This window comes from Podarcis tiliguerta (assembly GCF_965153285.1).
Source record: "Podarcis tiliguerta genome assembly, chromosome: 17".
Lineage (NCBI taxonomy): Eukaryota > Metazoa > Chordata > Lepidosauria > Squamata > Lacertidae > Podarcis > Podarcis tiliguerta.
This window is the reverse complement of record NC_139550.1, coordinates 17756564-17778612: the sequence shown is the minus strand read 5'-3', so window position 1 is coordinate 17778612 and position 22049 is coordinate 17756564. Positions and strand designations below refer to the sequence as shown.

Here is a 22049-nt window from a genome sequence, read left to right as displayed (position 1 = left end):
CAAAGTAACAAAGCGATGGAGGAGGGGGGCGGGGACTTTCATGCCTTTGCTTTTCACAGCCGCCAATTGAGAGGGACTGGTATACAGTAGGTGTACATTTGCCTCCCCCCCATCATTTGGCGCCCGGGTGCCCCACACCCCTTGCATCCCCAAGTAAAGACGGCCCTGTTGCTATAGCTTGCCTGAACTACCACAGTGCTGAGCCAGCTCATGAGCCACTGCCAAATAAGAAAGGCTTAAATATTGCAAGCTGTCCTGTGCTGGACCCTTCAATGGCACAACAATGATCTAGGGAGTTATGCCTTATTTACAGAGATCAAACTCGGTGACAACCAAAAACAGTGCAGCCAAGACTGATTGGGAGGTAGGGTAGCTGCAAGCTCAAATTATAAGCATTCTAGGACCTGTCAAGGAGCCAGGTCATCCACAGGGCTGGCACACACACAGAAAGCACAGGACGCAATTAGCTTTTTATTATCAGAAAAACAACAACACAGCAATGTCCCTGGTTCGTCTTAACTCAATGAAGGCGTTGCTGTTGCTAAGCTCTAGGCATGCCCCTCCCCTCTAGCCTCTCACTCTGGTTCCCTCCCAAGCAGGCGAAGGCTGAGTTGACTGGGTGAGCTCCTCCTCTGGGTCTGTCTGGCACGTTGCTCAGCAACATGCAAGACCCTCCTGGTGTGGGGGGTCAGAGGAGAAGGAGAGTCAGCAGGACTGGGACTGACTGCATACATGCTTCCTGGAAGGCCCTTCCATTTCCTGAGTCCCCTCAAGTCTCCTGTTTCTGTCAGCTCCCAGTTCGTCCCTTCTGCTGACTGCTTCTCAGTGTCCCACCACCAGGCTCCAGGCTGTAACTTGTCATCTTTGGAGCCCTCCCTGGGGGCTCTTGGGAGACAGCCTCTGGCCACTCTTCCTCACCCAGCTGGTCCTGTGTGACTCTCGAGGGCAGCCACTGAAATTCTCATATCAAGTCATAGCTCATACTTCTTGTCAAACATTTCTAAAGACTCAATTCAATGAACCACCACCAGAAAGAGAGCAGCTTTCTGACCCTATGGTGAACACAAATGTATATCCAAGATTCTGGAACCTCTCTTCAACAACAGTTCCACATCCATTCTGCTGTGTTTTCACTTGATGAAGAAATACAAGACTTAAAACTCCTTCAAGTCTTGTATTCTTAAAATTGAGCATTTTTAATATATGGGGGGATGTTACTTATATTTTTGGATGGTGTGTGTGTGTGTGTGTGTGTGTAGGAAATTTATTGTTTTTCACTTAATTAAAGTGTACAATGTGATAGAACCATAAACCATACAAAACTAAAGTCTATCTCTGTATATATTTGGGCAATGTTTGCAATGCTGAAAAGTGGTCTATATCAAGAGAGCCAGTGTGGTGTAGTGCTTAAGAGTGGTAGACTCATAATCTGGTGAACCGGGTTCGCGTCTCCGCTCCTCCACATGCAGCTGCTGGATGATCTTGGGCTAGTCACACTTCTTTGAACCACACTCTGTGAGGTGTTTGTTGTGGGGGAGGAAGGGAAAGGAGAATGTTAGCCGCTTTGAGACTCCTTACGGTAGTGATAAAGCGGGATATCAAATCCAAACTCGTCTTTTTCTTCTTCTTAATGAGTGATTTATTTTGAAATACAGTCGTACCTTGGAAGCCAAATGGAATCCGTTCTGAAAGTCTGTTCGACTTCCAAAATGTTCGGAAACCAAAGCACAGCTTCTGATTGGCTACAGGAAGCTCCTGCAGCCAATTGGAAGCCATGGAAGCCCCGTCGGACTTTCAGCTTCCAAAAATAGTTTGCAAACCAGAACAGTCGCTTCCTGGTTTGTGGTGTTCGGGAGCCAAAAGGTTCAAGAACCAAGCTGTTTGAAAACCAAGGTAAGACTGTAAAATAATATAATCTAAAGAAAAAGTTGGGGGCTCATAAATAATCCCGACCTCTGTAGGAAGAGAGACAGGGGCAATGTGTCCCTGTTAATCTTCCTCGATCTCTCAGCGGCTTTGATACTCATGGAGAGGCGATCTGAGTTTCGGGTGGGAAGTAATGCTTTGCAGTGGTTCTGGTCCTACTTGGACGGCTATCTTCAGCAGGTGATGCTTGGGGAGTGTTTTTCGGCACCAGGGTGCCTTCAGTGTGGGGCCCCAAAACCTACCTTCCCCTGCACACACACAAATAGGGAGAAATATGTTGGCTATCTATATATGATTGTGTGTGAGAGAGAAACATGTATGTCTTATATGTATGGTGAGTGAATATGTGTGCTCAATGTGCCTATGCAATAGGAAATATGGACTAGGAGCTTGTATGGTTTTCCAAGAACCGGGGAGTGATTCTTGTTGTTAGACAATACTAACATTATTGTGTGGGGTGGTGGGGGGGAATCAGTTGTGTGATTTCCACAAGGAGGATCATCAAGACAAGGCTGACGTACCTTAATATACTCTTTGCCAAGATGTGTGAACGAGAACAACAAAAACAATCCCTGAGCTGAGTTCACATGTAATGCCATGCCAAAATTACAAGAAACAAGGGTTTCATATCATTGTTTGTTGGCAGTAAGCAAACCATCGTTAAGCAGCTTAACTTGTTCACACATAATGCTAAAGCCATGATCAAATAAACAACCTTTTAAAAAAATCCTGTCTTTTGTAGAAATAGTTTTTTTTCTCTCACCTGTAAAGAGTAAAAATCTTTATGAAAGCAAATGCTAGTTTTAAGACATGTGACTTCTAACTTACCTCGGTAAACATACTAATGTTTGAAATTCAGATCAACTGTTTTTTCTGAGTACGTTGTCTAAACTGCTCTCTTGTACCAGTTCCTTTTTGTTATTTTTTTTAACCCATATAATCTCTGATTATGAACTTGCAAGCCTCAAAACATGCAGCCATAAATTTGATTCTTCCACAAACTTTTATACTTGACAGCCAACATTTCGTATCCCAAGTGCTTTAACCGATAAAAGTTCAATTTGCATCATTTCAGCTAATCTAAAACATGTAATTCAAGAGACGTTACAAAAAATATATATATATATATACTGTAGTTAAGATCTTGACAAATATATTCCCGAAGGCCACCTGAAACAGATAACGAAGAACCCAAGAGAGTTTAGGTTTGGAAATAATTAAAATTTTACCTTTGCCAAGTAATTCCCAATGTATCCTCATTGCCACTGGGGTATAAATGCCTGCCGTTTTGATTCAAGGTCCAGTCACAAATCCTCAGCTGTCAATTGAAACCTAGCAGTCAGATATGGATCGAGCAGTACTACAGTTTTTAGTATTTAAATGAATGCATGCAAACTAGTACTTTACATGGCACAAACCTTACATCCCCAAGTAGTAGTAGTACTAGTGTAAAAAAACGAAAACAATTTCAAAAATAAAATTGTAACACATCTTGTGCAAAACAAAATCCTACTTTTTCCTCACATTAAGAAAATGCTACTTGGATGTGTTTCTCCATTAATAAAAGCATAAAAGAATAACCGGTATTTAGCAATTAATTATATTATAAACTGAGCTGGGGGGAAAAAAAGAAATGTTAATGTTCAATAGTGAATTTAAAAACAAAAAAGGAAAAGCAAAACCACTTAAAATTATTCAATGTACTAGGGGGGAAAGGACAGGGGGAGGGGGGAAAAATCAATACCTTGAAAGCATGCATTTGGTGATACACAGATGACATGCAATTTAAAGGAAAGAGGATCCAAAATTACATAATGACCTTATCTTACTGTTCAAGAAGGGTGGAGGCATTTGTAATAGAGGTTGATTAATTTAGTGTTACTGAATATGGCATCACTTAACATGCAGTGGTAAAATAATCTAATCTAGCTCTAGAAGCAAAATAATACCATTTAAAAGACTTTAAAATACAGTGGAGAATGCATTACATGTAAGCTGAAACAAATTCTTCCCAGATCACCAAATCATCGGCGCAGCTCTTCACTAATTATTCATGTAACCCTATACAGCCATTTATCTGGCAGCTGCCCTACAGTGCTAGCAGATTTCCTGAAAAGATGCAGTGATTATATTTATGTTTGAGCAAATAAGCCCCATCTAGTCTAATGAAGAAAGCCTAGGAAAAGTATGATTTCAATCCCTACTCACCAATACTATAAAAATACTATTTAAAAAGTACCAAATCACACTTTCAAATTCAATTAAGATAACACGGATACTGTAATTAATTGTACCTAAAAGCTGTTCTTCCTCCCATCCCCCAATGGAAAGCCTTAAGTGCCTCTAAAAGTTAGAGCAATGACTTTCACAGCAGCTCAATTTATTATAGTCCTTTCCTGAAAAACATATATGCTGAGGACAAGATAATAGCCATGCCTTGACCCTGTCTGACTGCTACCCTCTTGCTTTTCCTGCCGTTGAGTCTTCAGAAATGGAAAAGGGCCTTCCCTGACTGTTTTCTTATTCGTTATCTGAAGAATTCAGAGTGATCTTTTTAAAAAAATCGGGGGGGGGGGGGAGGGACCAGGAAAATCAACCAGAAAGAGAGACATTCCTGCCTAGAATAATTCTCAAGTACTGCTACGGTACTAGAGATTATGCCTGGAGAACAGTGGGTGTCTGCTATAAAATTTTCTACATGCAGTATTTTTCAGAGTGAATCAGACTGTGAGCTTGAAGGAAATCACTAAACTTCAATGATCTTAAGTAGCACACTGGTGTAGATGTGGAGCCAAACTTTTTTTTGGGGGGGGGGCAACATCTTCTTTGTTAATGGTTAAATTTAAGGGGGCAGCATTTTAACTATAAAAATTGCATCTGCAATATTTGTGTGCAATCATCTATTAAACCTAACCAGGCTCAATTCAGATTCAGTCGCAGAAATCGTACCCTGTGCTGTCTGAATTGACAAACAATGGTTTGTAATTGATCAGCAAACCAGAATCAGAAACCTAGGTTTGAAAATTGGGTTTGTAAGCTATGATGAGTGCCAGTTATGGTTGGGAATTATATCTGAACTGAAAAACAAGAGCTACAGAGCGTGTTCTCCTTCATGGAGAGCACGTGTTGCGGTGGGCGCAAACAAGACATCCCTCTGTTGCTGAGCAGGTTAGTTTGGATGGCCAAGAATCTTATTGGGCACCTCTTGGTTGTTGGGAAGAATTTGATGTTGCAATTTATGATTGACAGCCAAGGGGCTATTTATTCCCTGCACGCAGCATTGAGCTGCCTCTTTTCGCTGCGCACATCAGATCACCTGCCCACCCTCTCCATATTTAGGGCTGTTTGAGTTGACCTTGCTATGCCTGTCATGGGGTCGTCTGCTTTGGGGCAAGGGCCTGGTAGGAATTTTTCCATTTGGATAATTGGCTGGTTCCAATTTTTTGGGGCCTACTGTGTAGCAAATCGTCATAACTTATAAGGTTGCGGTTAGGCACTGGTTAAATTTGGCTGGTGGAGGGGTATGAATTGGCTGTGCCTGCCCTTCCAATGCTGCTGCTGCAAGGGTATCCCATTAAAGGAATCCAGGGGCTTGCCATGCTTTTGTCCAAACGCCTGTCAAGGGGCTAGGGCCACGCAAGAGCCCCTGGGAGCATTTGGGGAGGGCATGGTAAGCAGCTCTATTCTCTCCCCAAAATGTTTTCCCTTATTGACTTTCGCAGGCTTGCAGATGTCAATTCTATCCCTCTAGGTGGGAACAGATAGTCGCGAACCAATGCCTAAGCAACCACTCACATTCTGTAATCAAGAAAGTTGTGGCCAAAAAATAATGCCAAAAACCTTAAAAATTCTGTGTGAATTGTGTTTTATTTGAGGGTGGCTTGGGGACCTCGACACGCAACTGTTGTTCTGCTTCTGGAAGACACTGTAGCTAAGAGTGCTGAGCAAACAGAAATCAAAATAGGTGAGAAATCTGAAATCATGGTTTGCCTGACAACTGAAAACTCAAGCCATGCTTTGTGTTCTGAATTACAGTTAGGGGGGAGGGGTGGTTTGGCACAAAATATGAGTAGACCCTTAACTAAATATGTCAAAAGCTTTTAAAGCAAAACTTTAGAAACTAGTACAAAACCTTTATATTGATTAGAAAGTGTGTCAATATACTGGCCTTATTAAATAATTTCAGATCCTCTTACCAATAACTATGATAAATAATACACGTGTAATAGGATCTGAATGGTATGGTAATAGTATGGCCTATGGTAATTTAAGAAAACTGCAAAGCTTGTAATATTTGCCACCAGTAATATACTTTGCATACAAATACTTTTAAATATAAAAATAAATGTGCAATTGCACACATGCCAGTAAGACGGCCACCTTAACCTAAGAATATAAAAATTATACATACACACCCCCCCCCCAGAGCACCTAATCCAAAGATACACCTGCAGTAATAACTTGCCTGCATGTAAATTGCTATTCTAAATGCATGCAGCAACTGGCACCTATTCATTCAACATATAACAGATGTGATTTCTTTATTTTTTAAGATGATGGTCACCATTGTGAAGGGCCATTTTATAGGGCTAACTCCCTAGGTAAATACGTACAGGATTGCAGGAACTGAGTTGCACAGGTTGATTCCTAATGCAACATTGGGATTTGCAATCACCGTCCCAAGTACCAGAAGCAAAGATCAGCTGCATCTCTCTTGCTGGATCAAGACACAAGCATTTTAAATTGGAATCTGTTGGGCTGCAAGGGAGCTGGGAGTTGGGAAGCAGGCAACTCTTTGGATCCCAATCTAATTTTCATATAATGCTATTTAAACTAAGGTTGCCAGACTTTTTTCAATGAATCCAGGGACACTTTTCAACTTCAGTGGATTTTGTATGGGGACTGATTTGTAAATCCGGGGACTGTCCCCGGGAAACAGGGACGTCTTAATTGAAACTCACCCACCCCATTTTTAGTATTGTATTTTTAAAAAAATTACAAACTTACAACTAATTTTCTTAAACACATCATGTATCATTTAATATTATTCTCCCATGTCTTAACAAAGTTTCTAAGGTTAATATTCCTTCCACACCTCTTTGTTCAGCTGCTTGGGTAAATATATATATGGAAAAGGCAGCAAGTGATATGAGACCAAGCTTTGCTTTTTGTTGACTGAGGAAGGCTATAAACATATGCATATTGTCATTGTTTTGAGTGAAACTTCCTTTAAATGTGTTTCCTTTCCAACAAGAGTATGTGAAATGTGACCTCTTATCCATTTGCATGTGTCTCTGACAGTCATGTGACTAGGTTTTACGTCAAACTGTCAATTATGATAAGAGACACAATGCGAACAGCCTAAGCGTCGATAACTTGTTTCCTAAATCTATTAAAGCTTTGTTGGAGAAAAATCTCTAGTGCCTTTTCAGTCGTTGCCTGACAATGTTGAGTCCATAGACAGTGTCTGCAATTATTGTTTCAGCTTCCTCGTATATGATTTGAATAAAGAAGATTTATTCCACTATTAATGGAATCATGTAAAAGCCAAAAGATGTGTCTTGAGCTACAACTTCCTGCTGGAATGGCTGCTGTGAAATGCCAGTCTGGTGTGTGAGATTTGTAGTTTTCTTTAACTACATCTCATATTCTTGGGTTGGTGCAAAGGGGGGGGGGCAAACCTGCCTAAAGGTAATTCTATGTACCCCTATATATATCTACAAATTCAGAGTCCAAGCACTGGTAAAAACCCATACCTTAATGTTATGTAGTGCTATGGTATTCAGAATATATCAGTAACTGGACCAACACCAGCACATAGAAGACTAACATTTTAAATATGATAAATAATTCTCTTCTGCTTTCACTTCCCCAGGCTTTTTAATTAGGTATATTGTCTCTGTAAAATCGTCCTGCCCATAAGAAATTAGAATTATAACATTTAGGTCGTGAAAATGTACTCGCCTTGGTGGAAAGGTGATCTATTACAAAGCATTTTAAAACTTTAATAAATATTTAAGTTTCACATCATTTCCTAGCCCATTCTAGTGAAAAGTTTTTTTTTAAAAAAAACAGCAGTTGTTAAATCAGGGGAATATACAATTCCAGTTTCTTTTTTACAAACTAATAAACATTTGAAATCCTGGCTATAACTCCAGCCAATGGTATGAGTTGGAAAAGAGCCTGTTCATTAGCAAAAGTTTCACTTCAGATCATTAAAAGTTCAGCCCCCGACCCCAGAACTCGTTCTGCAATGATCTGTCTGCCGCAAAACCTTCTCTACCTTTGTAGGAGATTCTGAGATAAGCTCAGAGGTATAAATCTTTATTTACAACTAGTTGACAACAACTCATGTTGAGCTCAACCATTGCCCTATACCAGGGGTGGCCAACTACCAAGAGACTGTAATCTACTCACAGAGTTAAAAACTGGCAGTGATCTACCTCCTTTTTGCAGGTTCAGGTCAACATTGTTGAGCTTTTTTTTTTTTAGGAAGGAAAGCCCTGTTTTTGGGGGGGGGTTGGGGGGGTTCAGGTCAAAGTTGGACGTGCCTGCCCTACACAAACTGAAAGTGTACCATAGACCCACCCTTCCTGTTTGGTGCCCACCAATTGTTGTTGGAGTGCAACTATCATCTCAAAGCAATGGTGATGTCGGCTGGGGCTGATGGGACTTGCAGTGAAGACTTCAGGAGCATGCCCATTTGAGGAAGGCTGCCCTAGGAAAGCTAAGAAAAGGCAGACAAGGCATCTGCCATTCATTTCATTATGGAACCCTTTGCAGCTTCTATAAAACCAGAAGCTCCTTGATGCGTTACTCTTTGATTAACAACATCAAGGTCAGGTGGCAAAACTAAGGACTAAGAATCTTTGCTCTTTAACCATGAACAAAGAAGAAAATGAAGTGAAGGAAATGAATCCAGAGTAATCCATTGATTACCAATATTAACAATTTCATCTGCGCCGCAATTGACTCAAAGTGGTCGCCTACATTATTTAGTTATAGAAGTATTTATATACAGCCCTCTCACAAAACACCAGGGCAGTGTCCAGAATTTTTTTATTTTTTAAAAAAAATGGTTAAAAGCAATGCACAGCAATTATTGAAATGGACTCTTAATCTGAAGGTTGTGGGTTTGAGCCCCATGCTGGAAAACAAATTCCTGCATGGCAAGGGGTTTGACTAGACAACCCTCAAGGTCCCTTCCAACTCTACAATTCTATAACTGGCTACTCAATAAAAAAATAAATAAATCAGCAGCTGCATAGGCCTATCAGCCTTAAAAAAAAAAAATCTGTGTTTAATTTTTTAAAAAAAGATTTATTATGCTATTGTTGCTTTAGCATGGAAATATTTAGCAATTTAAAGTAGCTAGGAGCCAATGTGTGACCACCACAGAAAAAAGGAATGGTTAGATTTATGATTCCTAATAATAACCCTGACTTTGTAGCTATCCGCATATTAAGTTACATGTTTAATAACATGCATCTCATAGTGTCCTGGTCTGTAAATTAAAATCTATATGTCATATTGCTTCCCCATGCACACGAGCTCTCAAAATTATATTTATAATGCTCCCATCGATGGAAACATTCCAGCAACTTTCAGTAATAAATTGCTTCATTGGAAATTCCACCAAACTATTATTTTTTTGAAGAGACTATTTTTAAGGAGAATCATCAACTATACAAGCAGCCTAAATTTATGGTCATTACTACAATTTATATAGGCTATGTTATGTTACTTAATAATAAAAAAGCACTCAAGAATAAACGTCAATACCTCTCATAACCAGAGAGAATAAATCTCTCCAATGGCTCCTCCTGTGAAACACAGAATGTACCTGTGACAATATTTATTCCTAAGGGGTCAAAGTATATTAAAAGGAATGGTGAATGTTTAAAACACCTCTCTGGAACTAAAACCATTGGCTTTCTAATTTAGAATTTCTCTCAACTAATATAAAATGATTGATTGCCTTTATTTCATGTACCCCTTGATTTTTCTTTTCATTCATCACGGCCTACTTTAAACCAAATGCATTTAGGACCTGCCACAGGAAAAGTGGTCTCTTTTAAATTGTTGTAAAGTAATGAAAGGACACAGTAAATCAATCTTATTTCTGCCTTACCAAAGCATAACCTTTACTCTGTCCAAGTAATTTAGGCAATTTCTGCATGTGTGCTTCGCCTTGCCCCATCACACACAAGACAATAACATTATATGCATTGTCATTTCCGAGACATTTTTAGGAGTAAGAGCCATATATCAAATAAGTACAGTCATACCTCGGAAGCTGAACGGAATCCGTTCCAGAAGTCCGTTCAACTTCCAAAACGTTCGGAAACCAAGCCATGGCTTCCAATTGGCTGCAGGAAGTTCCTGCAGCCAATCGGAAGCTGGATTAGATGTCTGGGTTCCAAAGAAATTTTGCAAACCGGAACTCCTGGGTTTGCAGTGTTCGGGAGCCAAAACGTTCGACTCACAAGGCGTTTGGGATCCAAGGTATGACTGCAGTTGGAAATCCTATTTTTTAATATGCCTATAGCTTTCTAATTGCAGCATCTTATTTCTACAAAGCAGCCACAAATGTAACCTATTTCCTAATTAAGTATCTTTAAGAACCCAAGAATTACCGTACTTTTCCGTGTATAAGACCAGGTTTCATTTTTTTACTTTAAAATAAGGTTAAAGATCTGGGTGCATCTTATACACAGATAGTGCATGTGCCCATTTTCTAAATTTGGGGTCCCCAAAAGTAAGGGGGTATCTTATACATGGGGGCATCTTATACACTGAAAAATACGGTGTTTTCCTGGATTAGACCATGATCCTTTCACTTGTTTCATTTAGCAATGTTCAACCTGAAACTCGCAAAGAAGTCAGGTTAGCCAAGGTCATTCCCTTTCACAGGTGCTTGCCATGGGTGTGTGACATCATGCGCCGGGAGGAGGCTGAGCGCGGAGCCCAGGGCAGGAGTTTCAATTGCCGGTAGCTCCTCCTCCCTTGCGCTCAGGAGGAGCCGGCCACTGAAGCCACCCTGAACTCAGCCCCTTAACAATGAGATGGCCCAGACCCCTCCCAGCAGATATTTTTTTTTGGGAGGAGAAGACACCTCAGCTCCATAGAGTTGGCATCCTTGTTCCCTATAGTTTGTTGACAGCCTCTAGTACTCAGTACTAAACTGCTTCTGAACAGCAGCTCTTGATAGACCTATCCTCCATGCATTTGTTTATTCCTATATAGTCACTGAGTTTGTGACCATTATCATATACTGGGACAAAAAGTTGTACACAAAAGTACACTTAAACATATAATTAATTACAGAATGGGGTGGGGGGAGGAAATGGCAAAATACCTTTTCACTATTTTTTTTAGTACCTCGCATCTCCTCTCCAACTGCAGTTACATTTAAATAATAATAAAAAGAAAATATTCCAAGCTCTCATTCTACACAATGAAGAATATTTGGGATTGCAGGGGGCTATTGCCCCAGTTCACATACTTACCTGATGATCCATCTGTGTGGTAGAGTGGGAGTGGGGGCCCCTCCACCTATATGCACCTAATGTGATGTAACCAGTTTCCTACATAAAACCTCTAATCTGCACATTCATCCCACCTTAAAGAGATGGTAAAAATCAGACCATTCCGCATATGGGATTCCAAGTGGCATGTTCACATCACAAGCTATTTTAGGAGCCTGGTGGAAGGTAAAACAGCCTATTCCTGTACTGTGCAAATAGATGATTGCCTGGGTCTAGGATCTATACAGTGGAACCTTGGTTCTCGAATTTAATCCATTCCGGGAGTCCGTTTGACTCCTGAAACCACTGGAAAAACCAAGACACGGCTTCCGATTGCCTGCAGGAGCTTTCTGCACTCAATCAGAAGCTGTGGAAGCTGCGTCGGATGTTCAGCTTCTGAAAAACATTCGCAAACCGGAACACTTATTTTGTTCCAATTTGTTCGGGAGCCAAGCCGTTCAGGAACCAAGGTACCACTGTAATGGGTTTTTTCAACTCTCAACAAATTCATACCCATTAAAGAGTAATACTTTATGAAACTCTCCAGCTCTTTCTCCTAACTTTACCTTACAGGAATATATTTCTGCATGAAGATACAGACACATTTATAGCATTTTCTTAATGTCTTGATATTGAATTGTATCTCGTTGTGTGCCTCTACCAGTGGAATTCTTTTTTATCGGGCAAAATTTCACTTGAGTGGAAAGGGGTGGGATACTATTTTTGTTAACACCACATGCCCTCTGCAACCTCCTGCTGAACCCCAAAATCTGCTCTGGAGGGCTGGGGTACTTTTGAAACAGCTGACTCTGCAATTTGCATTTACAAAAGGGTGATATGCAAAAATCACACACATCACACATACACACCCTTTCTGTTTATGAAAGCCAACAAAATTAATGCTTTGTCAAAGAGCCTTCCACTGATAGAGGGACACAGTCGTATACAACCCAATCTATGAAAAAGACCATTTTAATAAATAAATAAATAAATCAGAAAACGTATTGAGCAAACATGGAGTTTGTAGCATGAGGACTGCCAATCTGCGACGAGCTTATTTGCATATATTGTTAAGATTGCTAGAGAGTACCAAGGAATGTGGAATCGTTTTGCTCCCTTTCTTAATAGATGGAAGGGCAAAACAGTCCTAACGAGGGACTGGGACATATTGGAGCGCTGCCAGCTTGTGCCACATAGGGTGCAAAATTGGGGAGTGTGGTTTTTCTTCTTCAGTTTTGCTGTGGCATGCAGAAGCTGGCGCAGCAAAGTGAGGCCAAATGGTCTCCGAAGAACTAACTGACTCAAGACCCAGAAGATACATACATGGCTGGCCCTGCTAACATTCTGTTTGAGGGGGCCTTATGCTTCATTCTGCCAGCATGAACTCTGGTGCTGGTAGCAAGCAAAATCCTAATCCTCTCAAGCAGCGAAGATCAGGGCTTTGGACTGCAGCCTAACATAGCTTAAAGAAAGTCAATACTGCAGTTCCATGAGATTTCTTAAATCCAGTGTAGGAAAGAGTGTGCGTTTTTTTGTTTAGAAAGAAAAGTATGTACTTAAATTCAAGGGACTGCATACGGGTCGAATTATAAGCATAATATCAGAAACTTTAAATAGTTGGTTTGAAATAGCCAATCATTATTTGGTATTTTCTCTTTGCAGATGTTTTCAGTGAAGTCTCACTGGTAAAGAACAAGAAAGCCTTTGTTGTGCATCAGCTATTATGTGTGAAGTTTCACTGAATTCTGCATAAGGTACAGTATATGTATAATGCCACTCGGGCCTCGGTGGTTAAGGTGCAATTTCCAGGTGCAACAGTCTAACTGTATCACCATACAAAGAATGTATGCATAGGCAACATTAGGCTTCAGAACTGTGTAAGTTGTAAAAACAGCCTCTTGCATCATCATGAAGCACATTTTAATTCTGACGCTTCAGAATTTAGTTTTCTTCTATGCCTAACTAGCAGTATGGCAGTATTGCATGCCCCTACTATTAATTGATGGTGGGCTGGGTTGTTTTATTAGCCACTATTAATCTCAGCTGTCATTTTGGACGAACAATTTATTTTCATTAAATTTACAGCATCAATGAGGTGTGAAATCTAAAATGCTACTTGAAATGTAAATGATGTAAAAGAAATTGGAACAAAAAGGAGCTTGCGTCACAGTAAAATCAACAATACACTCCGAATGTATTAATCTAGGAATGATGATGTTCTACAATTGAATTTTATTGTATTGTTATTCTTTCGAAACTATAAATGTATACGTTCAAATATCAAACGATATCAGATAGCTGGAGAATCAACTATTGTATTGCTTAATCCTACTTAATTCTGACTAGTAGTACTGATTCTTCACAGAGGCATTCATATATATTCAACTTCCAGGAGTTTAGAAATAACGTAACTGAAAGATTCACCGTGGAAAAGCCTTTACAGAACCCTACGGAAGCATCTTGTAGTTATCCAAATATTGCAATACAAATAGGTTTTGTTTAAGGGTACTCATCCTGTTCTAGTTTTAAGGTCAATGGCGACATGGATGCAGGGACTTATTGCAAATACTCATCTTTTTACTGTTTATACCTATGTGAAACTTGCCCACCTGTTGTTGGTGTAGAAAAGAAGGGTCTCTTGGACTTAGTCCCACATATCGATTGGCTTGGGATGTGCCTGAGGCTGTGTAGGCTGATTAAGGAAGAACAAAACAGATTGATGAAGATAGACACCTATCCATTTCTACCCTGTATAATTTAAACACGAGAAATTCAGAGTTACGAAGAACGAATTTGACTAAGGGATAGAGTTTTATAACACCTATGGACTTCAATGGAATCTGAATGAAGGCAGGGCCACCTTCCTTGCCAGTGACAATTTCTCTACATGATACAAGTTTGTTGTGTGTGTTTTTTACCAGCTCACTTTAAGAGATGTGCAGCCAGATGCTCACTCAATGCAGTCACATAAACAACAAAATTCAGAGACTAACAATTTGCTACAGTAGAATGAGGTTTATTTGTAGTACCACTCAGATTTAGAACATAACCGAGCTAAGGCCAGTGCTATTTTTCCTAGAAAAAGAGGAAATGCCTCCCTTGTTCTCTTAGAATGGCAATAGCTCCCACCTGAGAGGTGCCGGAACTGAGTTCCACTGCGTTCCAGCTGATTAAAAGCCCTGGTTAAGGCTATTTTTTTAAATGAGGCATAAAAGGTGTCCCCCCCCCCTTTTCTAAAGGGAGATCTGGGAATCCCTCTTCTGGAAGTTAATATAAGCAGCATCTGCTTATTATACGAATACTGTATTTAAAATGTTCGCGCTTTGTACACTGGAAAACTGTGGAGCAAATGTATTTAGTGTAAGTTCTAGAAAACTGACCTATAATGTAGAAGCTCCTAAAACATTTTTTCCCCCGTGTGTGTGGTTAATGGAATGATTCACCTTTCCCCTGTAGGTTACCTTTTGAATTGAAAATAGTTGTGTGTTGACTGAAAGTCATTAACTTCTGATTGTGTCAAAAGAAGTGGGTTGTTTTACTCTGACTCCTAGTTTGAAAATATCTACATTACCTGAATCAATTTCATAGTAAGGTGATCTTAACTTCCTACTGCCAATGGCATAAAGAACAAATAGATAAGCACTAAAGGATCGATTTAAATGGTATTATATTTCTATTTAAAACAAACAAACAAATGGTGTCTTATTTATTTCCTTTTAAAGGAACATTTTACATGTTTACATGTAAAATGATATTTCTATGAAGGAGGAACACATGTTATTCCATATAATTTCAGCAAAAGTAGTTTTTACTTGTGAAATGCTGTGTAAAGCCATTTAAATCAGCTTTGGTACACACTGATTAGGATAAAGATATATAACTAGGAATAGGTAACAGCACTGGGAATTATCTTAATGTCACATTTTGGTGACACTTTTATCTTTTGACCAATTCTAATTCATTTGAAATAAAATTGAAAGCATCTCTTTGGAAAGTATTATAGATCAGCCAGTCTCAGATACATAGAAGAAATTCCTCCATGGTGCGTATTATTCTATGTAGTTTTTAACAAGGCTTAAATAGAAGTGATCAAATCTTTTACATTTTTTTCCTGGTGAAATGTTAAGATTAAAGAACCATCTCTTCACTGCATGTAATACATTTTAGATATGTAAAACGCCTTTAATATTTAATGTTGAAATAAATGCAATTTTCATGCACAAATGAAATCCATTTGTGCATACCTTTGCTCTTTATGCACGAAGGGAATGTTGCTAACACAATGTTCACCATGTGTTAATCATATCCATTCTCAAAGACCTAAAGTAGGATCCTCAAAGAAATGCACCTGCGGGTTCCCTTGCGTCCTTAAACACTATTTAAGCTTTTAATATTTTGTGACTGCTTAACTAGTGCCATATTGCTTGGAAGGCACATGAGATATGATGAAACAACTAATGCTCAGAGTCAAATCTGAAGCTCTAGTTTCATTCCATTCTTAAGGGTAGAATAAGAATAGATAATTAAAAACTTCTTTGCTGTTCAAGAATTGTGCACACTTAAGAAATCAGAAGAGATTACAACACTATTAATTGCCGTATTTTTCTGTGTATAAGATGCTCCCATGTATAAGACTATTTTTGGGGAGTCCAAATTAAGAAAATTTCCCTTAGCACTACCTGTGTATAAGACGAGCCCCAATTTTAACCCTAATTTTTGGGTAAAAAAAAACTAGTCTTATACACGAAAAAATACGGTAATTCATTAATTAGTAGGTAATGACTTCTGCTTCTGCTAACAGTGCAATCTGATGAAAGTCCACTCAAAAGCCCTGCTGAGTTCAATGGGATTTAATACCAGGTACATTTTATTTTTTATTGAATTTATATACCTCCCTATACCTGGGGGTCTCATGTATACAGGATTATAGACTCCATTATTTTATACTCTGCTCTATCTTGATGTGGTCAGATGAAATGGACATTATACAAAAGGGCAGCAGTCTAGATTTATCTAAGCTAACTGAAATTTTGCTACTGTCCTCACATCGTATGTAGATGGAACCATACGTGTTTAACTGTATGTGGGAGCTATTAACATTTAAGAAATTTTAATTTGAAACCAGTATCTAGGTAAAGAAGTCACTTGCCATTACATGATTGCAACAATAATTTTCAGTTAGTGAAAGGGTATGTGTGTGTGTGTGTGTGTGTGTGTGTGTGGTGTTTTTATTACAGTTGCAATGTTGAATTTCAGACTAACATGGAGGTTAATGTCGAACCATGATGTGTTAGAACAGTAACATGGAAACTGCCAAGCACTTTGAGGTAGTGGGGACTTCATGTGACATCCATAATGTAAGTAAATAATGCATGGCTTGGCCTGTGTGCAAAATTCTCATGCCACTAACCACACATTCCTGGCGGACACTGGTGCCAGGAGCATTTCATTCAATGGGGACAACCTAACTGGTGACCACTTAATTGCAGCAACTGGGTGGCTACCATGGCATATAGAAGTTCCCAGGCCTCTCCTTGTGGCTGCTGTATTCCTGAGAAGTGGCTCTAACAGTTGATAGGCCCTGCATGTCTATGTCTGCAATTCCATTGAAGGCTATAGGGTAATTATATGGGCTTGTATTCAACTAAATCATTACACGTGTGGAACTTCTACTCACCTCACTTTCGTGCACGCCCTCCAACATCTGCTCCAGAGGTTTGGGAGAACCCCCAGAGCAACTGGAGGGGGGCTGCATGAGGAGGGGAGGTTCCACTGAACATGTGAAAGTTCTTCCATGTGTGCAATTGTGTAGCTGGATACAACCCACGGTATTCAACATAGCGGATTAGCAAATGCAAAACTTTGATATTCTCGTTAAATATAGTTAACCAACATAGATTTTTCAGTATCATCTCTAATGAATTAAAATGCTTAGGTTAATTGAGGATCATGTGTCTGATTAAGTATGTTTTGGATGAAAGCTCACTTGGGAGGAATCAGATGAACCTCTTTCTTTCCTGTCTGTCTCGCTCCCTTTTTTGATTCCAGGTGTTGGCAAATTTAAAAAGCTTCCAATCCGAGTCTGCTTCTCAATGTCACGAGAATGTCCATCTTTAAATTAACAATCAAGCTTTCATTCTCTCCTGGCAATTGATGCTCAGATTAATTTGATTTCCTGCCCTGAGATTGTGATTGCCGTGTCACAAATGTCATACAGTAACTTGAGTTATTATAACTGTACAGAGTAAATGTCTTGTCAATGTCCTTTATTATCAGACTTTGAGCATCTGCCTGGTCAAATAGCAGGAAAAGGCACCTATATTGGCCTTAACTTGAAATGGTTTTGATTGATTTATTTTTGATGGACAGCGTTTGTTTCCTAGAAAAATACTTACTGGTTGCTGTAGGTGAAGATGCCTCACCTTCAGTGGATGTAATGATGGGTTTAGTGTCTGTCATGGTCAGGGTCACAGGCCGCACCGTACTGTGATGGGGAGAGGGTGCCAAAACTGGAGTAAAATGGCCAGGCATTTTCCCTACTACTTGACCACTGCTGTTAGGCTACAAAACAAAACCAGAAGAACGCCTTGTGAAATATACATGTAATGCTCAAGAGAGCGATCTACTTTAGGGTTTTCCAGAACCCCAATGCTGTCCTGTGTCACTTTGGTAGCTATATCCAGCGCCGAGGGCCTTCTGGTGGTTCCCTCCCTGAGAAAAGCTAGGTTACAGGGAACCAGGCAGAAGGACCTTCTCGGTGGTGGCGCCCGCCCTGTGGAACGCCCTCCCATCAGATGTCAAGGAAATAAACAACTATCTTACTTTTAGAAGACATCTGAAGGCAGTCCTGTTTAGGGAAGTTTTTAATGTTTGATTGTGCTTTAAATTCTGTTGGGGTATAAGTAATAGTAATTATTCTTATTCTTATCTCTGCAAAGGAAAGAAGATTTAGGGATTTGTGATCCTCATGAGGGTAATATTTCCAAGAGCCTATTTACCTTATAAGAAACTCACTAGTGAAAGCCATTATTCTATCTGACTGAAGTGCTATTAATGTTGTTATTTTATTATTATTATTATTATTATTATTATTATTATTATTATTATTTGAAAAAACAGTACAAATTGAGGTCCAGATGGTGGCAACACAAGAACAGGGCCTTCTGTATCGTGGCTCCCCATTTGTGGAATGCTCTCCCCAGGGATGTTCGCTTGGTCCCTTCATTATATATTTTAGGGCGACAGGTAGAAATGTTCCTCTTTAACCAGACCTTTGGCTGATTAATATTCTTCAGCCTTTTAAATGTGTCTGTGGGAAGGGAGGGTTATTGTCCCCCACCCCCGTTTTGCTTTACTTATGTACTTGTTTTTATCCTGTATTTTATTCTGTGAACTGCCTTGAAATCTTATGCGGTAGAGCAGTATATGAATCTAAATAAACGAATATTTCCCCCTGTTATACTTCATGCCTGGATAATTCTAAAGGGTTTAAGGAGGCCACACATATTTATTTGTTTGTTTGTTTGTTTATTTATCTAGCATGGGGTGGTGGGCATCACAAAGAATTTCCTCAATGTGTATCTTAGACATTCCCCCAAAACGCCTCTAACAATGTATTTGAAATTAAACAGTGCAGATTGTGAGTTTAATAATTCCTCGCACACTTTTTATTCAGATCACGGCAAGTGATCCTGAGTAAGTATCAAATATTACCTATGTTTAGATATGCAACGGCAATAGTAAAATTCTAGAGGTGCTTCCAGACTCCCACTATTTTGGGGTAGGATTCAGTCAAACGTTGGCAAATTCAGATTGTGCAATTTGGGTTGATTGGGAGGCCTTGCGCAATAAACCTACTCCCCCCCCCAAAAAAAAACCCAACACATTTAACTGCTTGCAATAAGGGAAGTGGCAGGAAAATGCACTCAAAACTGTGGGATAACATTTGCCTTAACACAACATAATCTAACTTGCCTGTAAACATAACAGAATGAGTGCTCATTAAAGAGGCAACTTTCATCTGATCTCCCTGCAAACAAATCAGGATGAATGCTCAATACACAGGTTGTCTAGAAGTGCCCTCTAGATTAACTAAACATAAATTCATTAAGTGGAGAAGGAAACAGGTCTAAAACTGAAATTGGTCTGATAACTAGAGAGTGGTTGAAAGGTGGAAATCTGCATGCTTATTTTGCTATGAAGCAAACAGCCAAAATAATTCAGATATAAAATTAACACACTGCTTCCTCTGCCCTCCAACTTCTTTTCACTTCTCTAGTAATCAGACCAATTTCATAACTGATTGCTTCAGCTATTTGCATCAAAAGGTTACTGAAATATGATTGTAAAGTGCCTAAAATCTAGATAGCTCACTGGAAAATGCACTAACTAATCAAGTTGCGTTCAGGAAGCAGAAAAGTGGCTAGATCAAGAACTGTATATAATGACTGGACATGACACAGGAACCAGATACAAGCAAACATAATCCGGATGGGAAGAAGTCGCTGCAGAAAACCTAAGCCCAGCTGGAAGAGAGATCATTTATAAATAAACACAAGCACACATATGTGAGTGTGCACATACATAGAATTTCATGCACACAGTTCAGCTGTCTTCTTTTTCTTGGACACAACAACAGACTATTTGCAAGTCACATTTAAGCTTTCTCCACGATAGGAGTAGCCCCACAGTTCATGCTTTTGGTTATAAACATCCAGTTTCTCTTTATTTGCTATGGGTTGCCATCTAAACATTTTCCCCCAACAAAGAACTTGGAAAACAAAAACGAATCCAAATTACTTTAAGAATTAGAAGAAGAAGAAGTTGCAATGCATACTAATATTTTCTTGCTAAATTTGCTGAGACAAATACACCATACCCCAGGCCCACCATCTAGGGAGGCCTGGGGGGGGCTGAGGGCCCCCCCAAATTATCAAGGAGGGTGCCAAGCCCCCTCAAAATTCTCCGGCAGACATACATGTACACTGTGGGGTGTTCTTACGTCATATGTGCATGGCACAAGCATGTCGTGGGGCATGATGACATCACATGGCCTCTCAATTGCAGGGGCACACTTGCCATACCCTTAAATTAGAAAATGCCTTATACTGTGTTGGACCACTGATCTATCTGAAAAGCAGCAGCTGTCCAGGATTTCAGGCATAAGATATTCCTAGAGGTGACTTCTGCATGAAACACAGATGGCTCTCCCACCGAGCTATGGCCTTTTCCTTAATTTAATGGATTAGTTAATATAGTCATACCTTGGTTTTTGAACAGCTTAGTTCTCAAACGTTTTGGCTCCTGAATGCCGTAAACCCAGAAGTGGCTATTCTGGTTTGCGAACTATTTTTGGAAGCTGAATGTGTGACGGGACTTCTGCGGCTTCCAGTTGGCTGCAGTTGGTTTCCAAATGTTTTCCAAACGGATTCCGTTTGACTTCCAAGGTACGACAGCATAACTATTTGGGTGATTTCTAAGGCTTTAATTAGCTGTTTCCAAATGTTCGGGGCAATCTAAATCTAGGTACTCACAGCGTTTTCTCAGTGAAAGTTCCAGAAAATGAAAGCATATTAGTATATACAGCGGACGCTCGCGTTGTGAACGTGATCTGCGTGGGTTGCGATTCGGTGCTTCTGCGCATGCGCAAAGCGCGATTTAGCGCTTCTGTGCATGTGCAACCGCCAAAACCTGGAAGTAACCCATTCCAGTACTTCCAGGTTTCGGTGGTCCGTAACCTGAAAAAACGCAACCTGAAGCGTCTGTAACCTGAGATATGACTGTAACAGAAACACAATGGTAAAAGGAAGTGACTTTAGTGAAAAGTATTGATGACAGTGGGGGCTGAAAAGTACAGCAAAAACTAACCAATCCATATTCACAGATGCGAAATGCTCATCTCAAGCTTAAAATAAATAAAAAATCACTTGTATCTTGGAAAAAGCATCAGGAACTGGTGTCCCTTGGGAATAAATTTATCCCAAAGTTGGTGAGCAGCCACCAAGCCACCTGTCTGCACATGTTTGATTTATGAACTTAGCGTCAAAACAGCAACACAAACAGGTTGTGTATTGACTGCAGAGGTTATGATGAGACACAGAAAATTGAACAGTGAGAGGTGCTATGGTATGGAGGCCCCATGCCTCGTTGCAATTGAATATTATTAGAATGAAATCTTGGGTATACGTTAAATTTACAGTATCTGTTATTGAATAAAACAGCAACGTGGGATATTTTCAGAGCAACATTGCAAAGCTACAGCAAGCAAAACAGTGATGAAAACAGCATTACTGAAGTGTGTAAGGCAGGCACATCTTCTATTAATTGGGTTAGTCTCACTTGCTGGATCATCACCTTGTCATGGTGAGTGGGCTTGCACATTCCTATGACCCTTGTAAGTCTCGTACTCCCAGCAGGGTCACCCAAGGCGGTAAGTTCAAAGGGAAGGAGCTAGACAAAGAATGATCCAAGAAGTCCTCAATGGCAGAACAGGCAGAAGATAACAAGAGGTATGTTATAACAGGCTGTGAAGGCGGATGAAGGCCACAGCAGATATGAATCTACCGGTCTCTGGGTGATTTTAATGCAAGAGTTGGG

At 39.8% G+C, this 22049-nt stretch overlaps 1 protein-coding gene across 23 annotated transcripts in view; it reads right to left on the bottom strand.

Moving 5' to 3' along the window:
* NFIB (nuclear factor I B) overlaps positions 1-22049 on the bottom strand; it is a 300457-nt gene that overhangs the window by 17179 nt on the left and 261229 nt on the right. For 5 of the 23 annotated variants that reach the window (XM_083420048.1, XM_083420033.1, XM_083420051.1 and 2 more), the window contains exons 9-11: positions 17849-18014; positions 14063-14145; positions 3156-3244 (exon numbers count right to left, since the gene is read on the bottom strand). The exons of 3 other annotated variants lie outside the window; for them this stretch is intronic. In XM_083420048.1, coding sequence (XP_083276174.1) covers positions 3156-3244; positions 14063-14145; positions 17849-18014 — 338 coding nt within the window. Of the gene's footprint in view, positions 1-3155; positions 3259-14062; positions 14146-17848; positions 18015-22049 lie in introns of those variants that run through there. 15 more of the 23 variants (XM_083420049.1, XM_083420043.1, XM_083420052.1 and 12 more) reach the window with 9 other exon arrangements.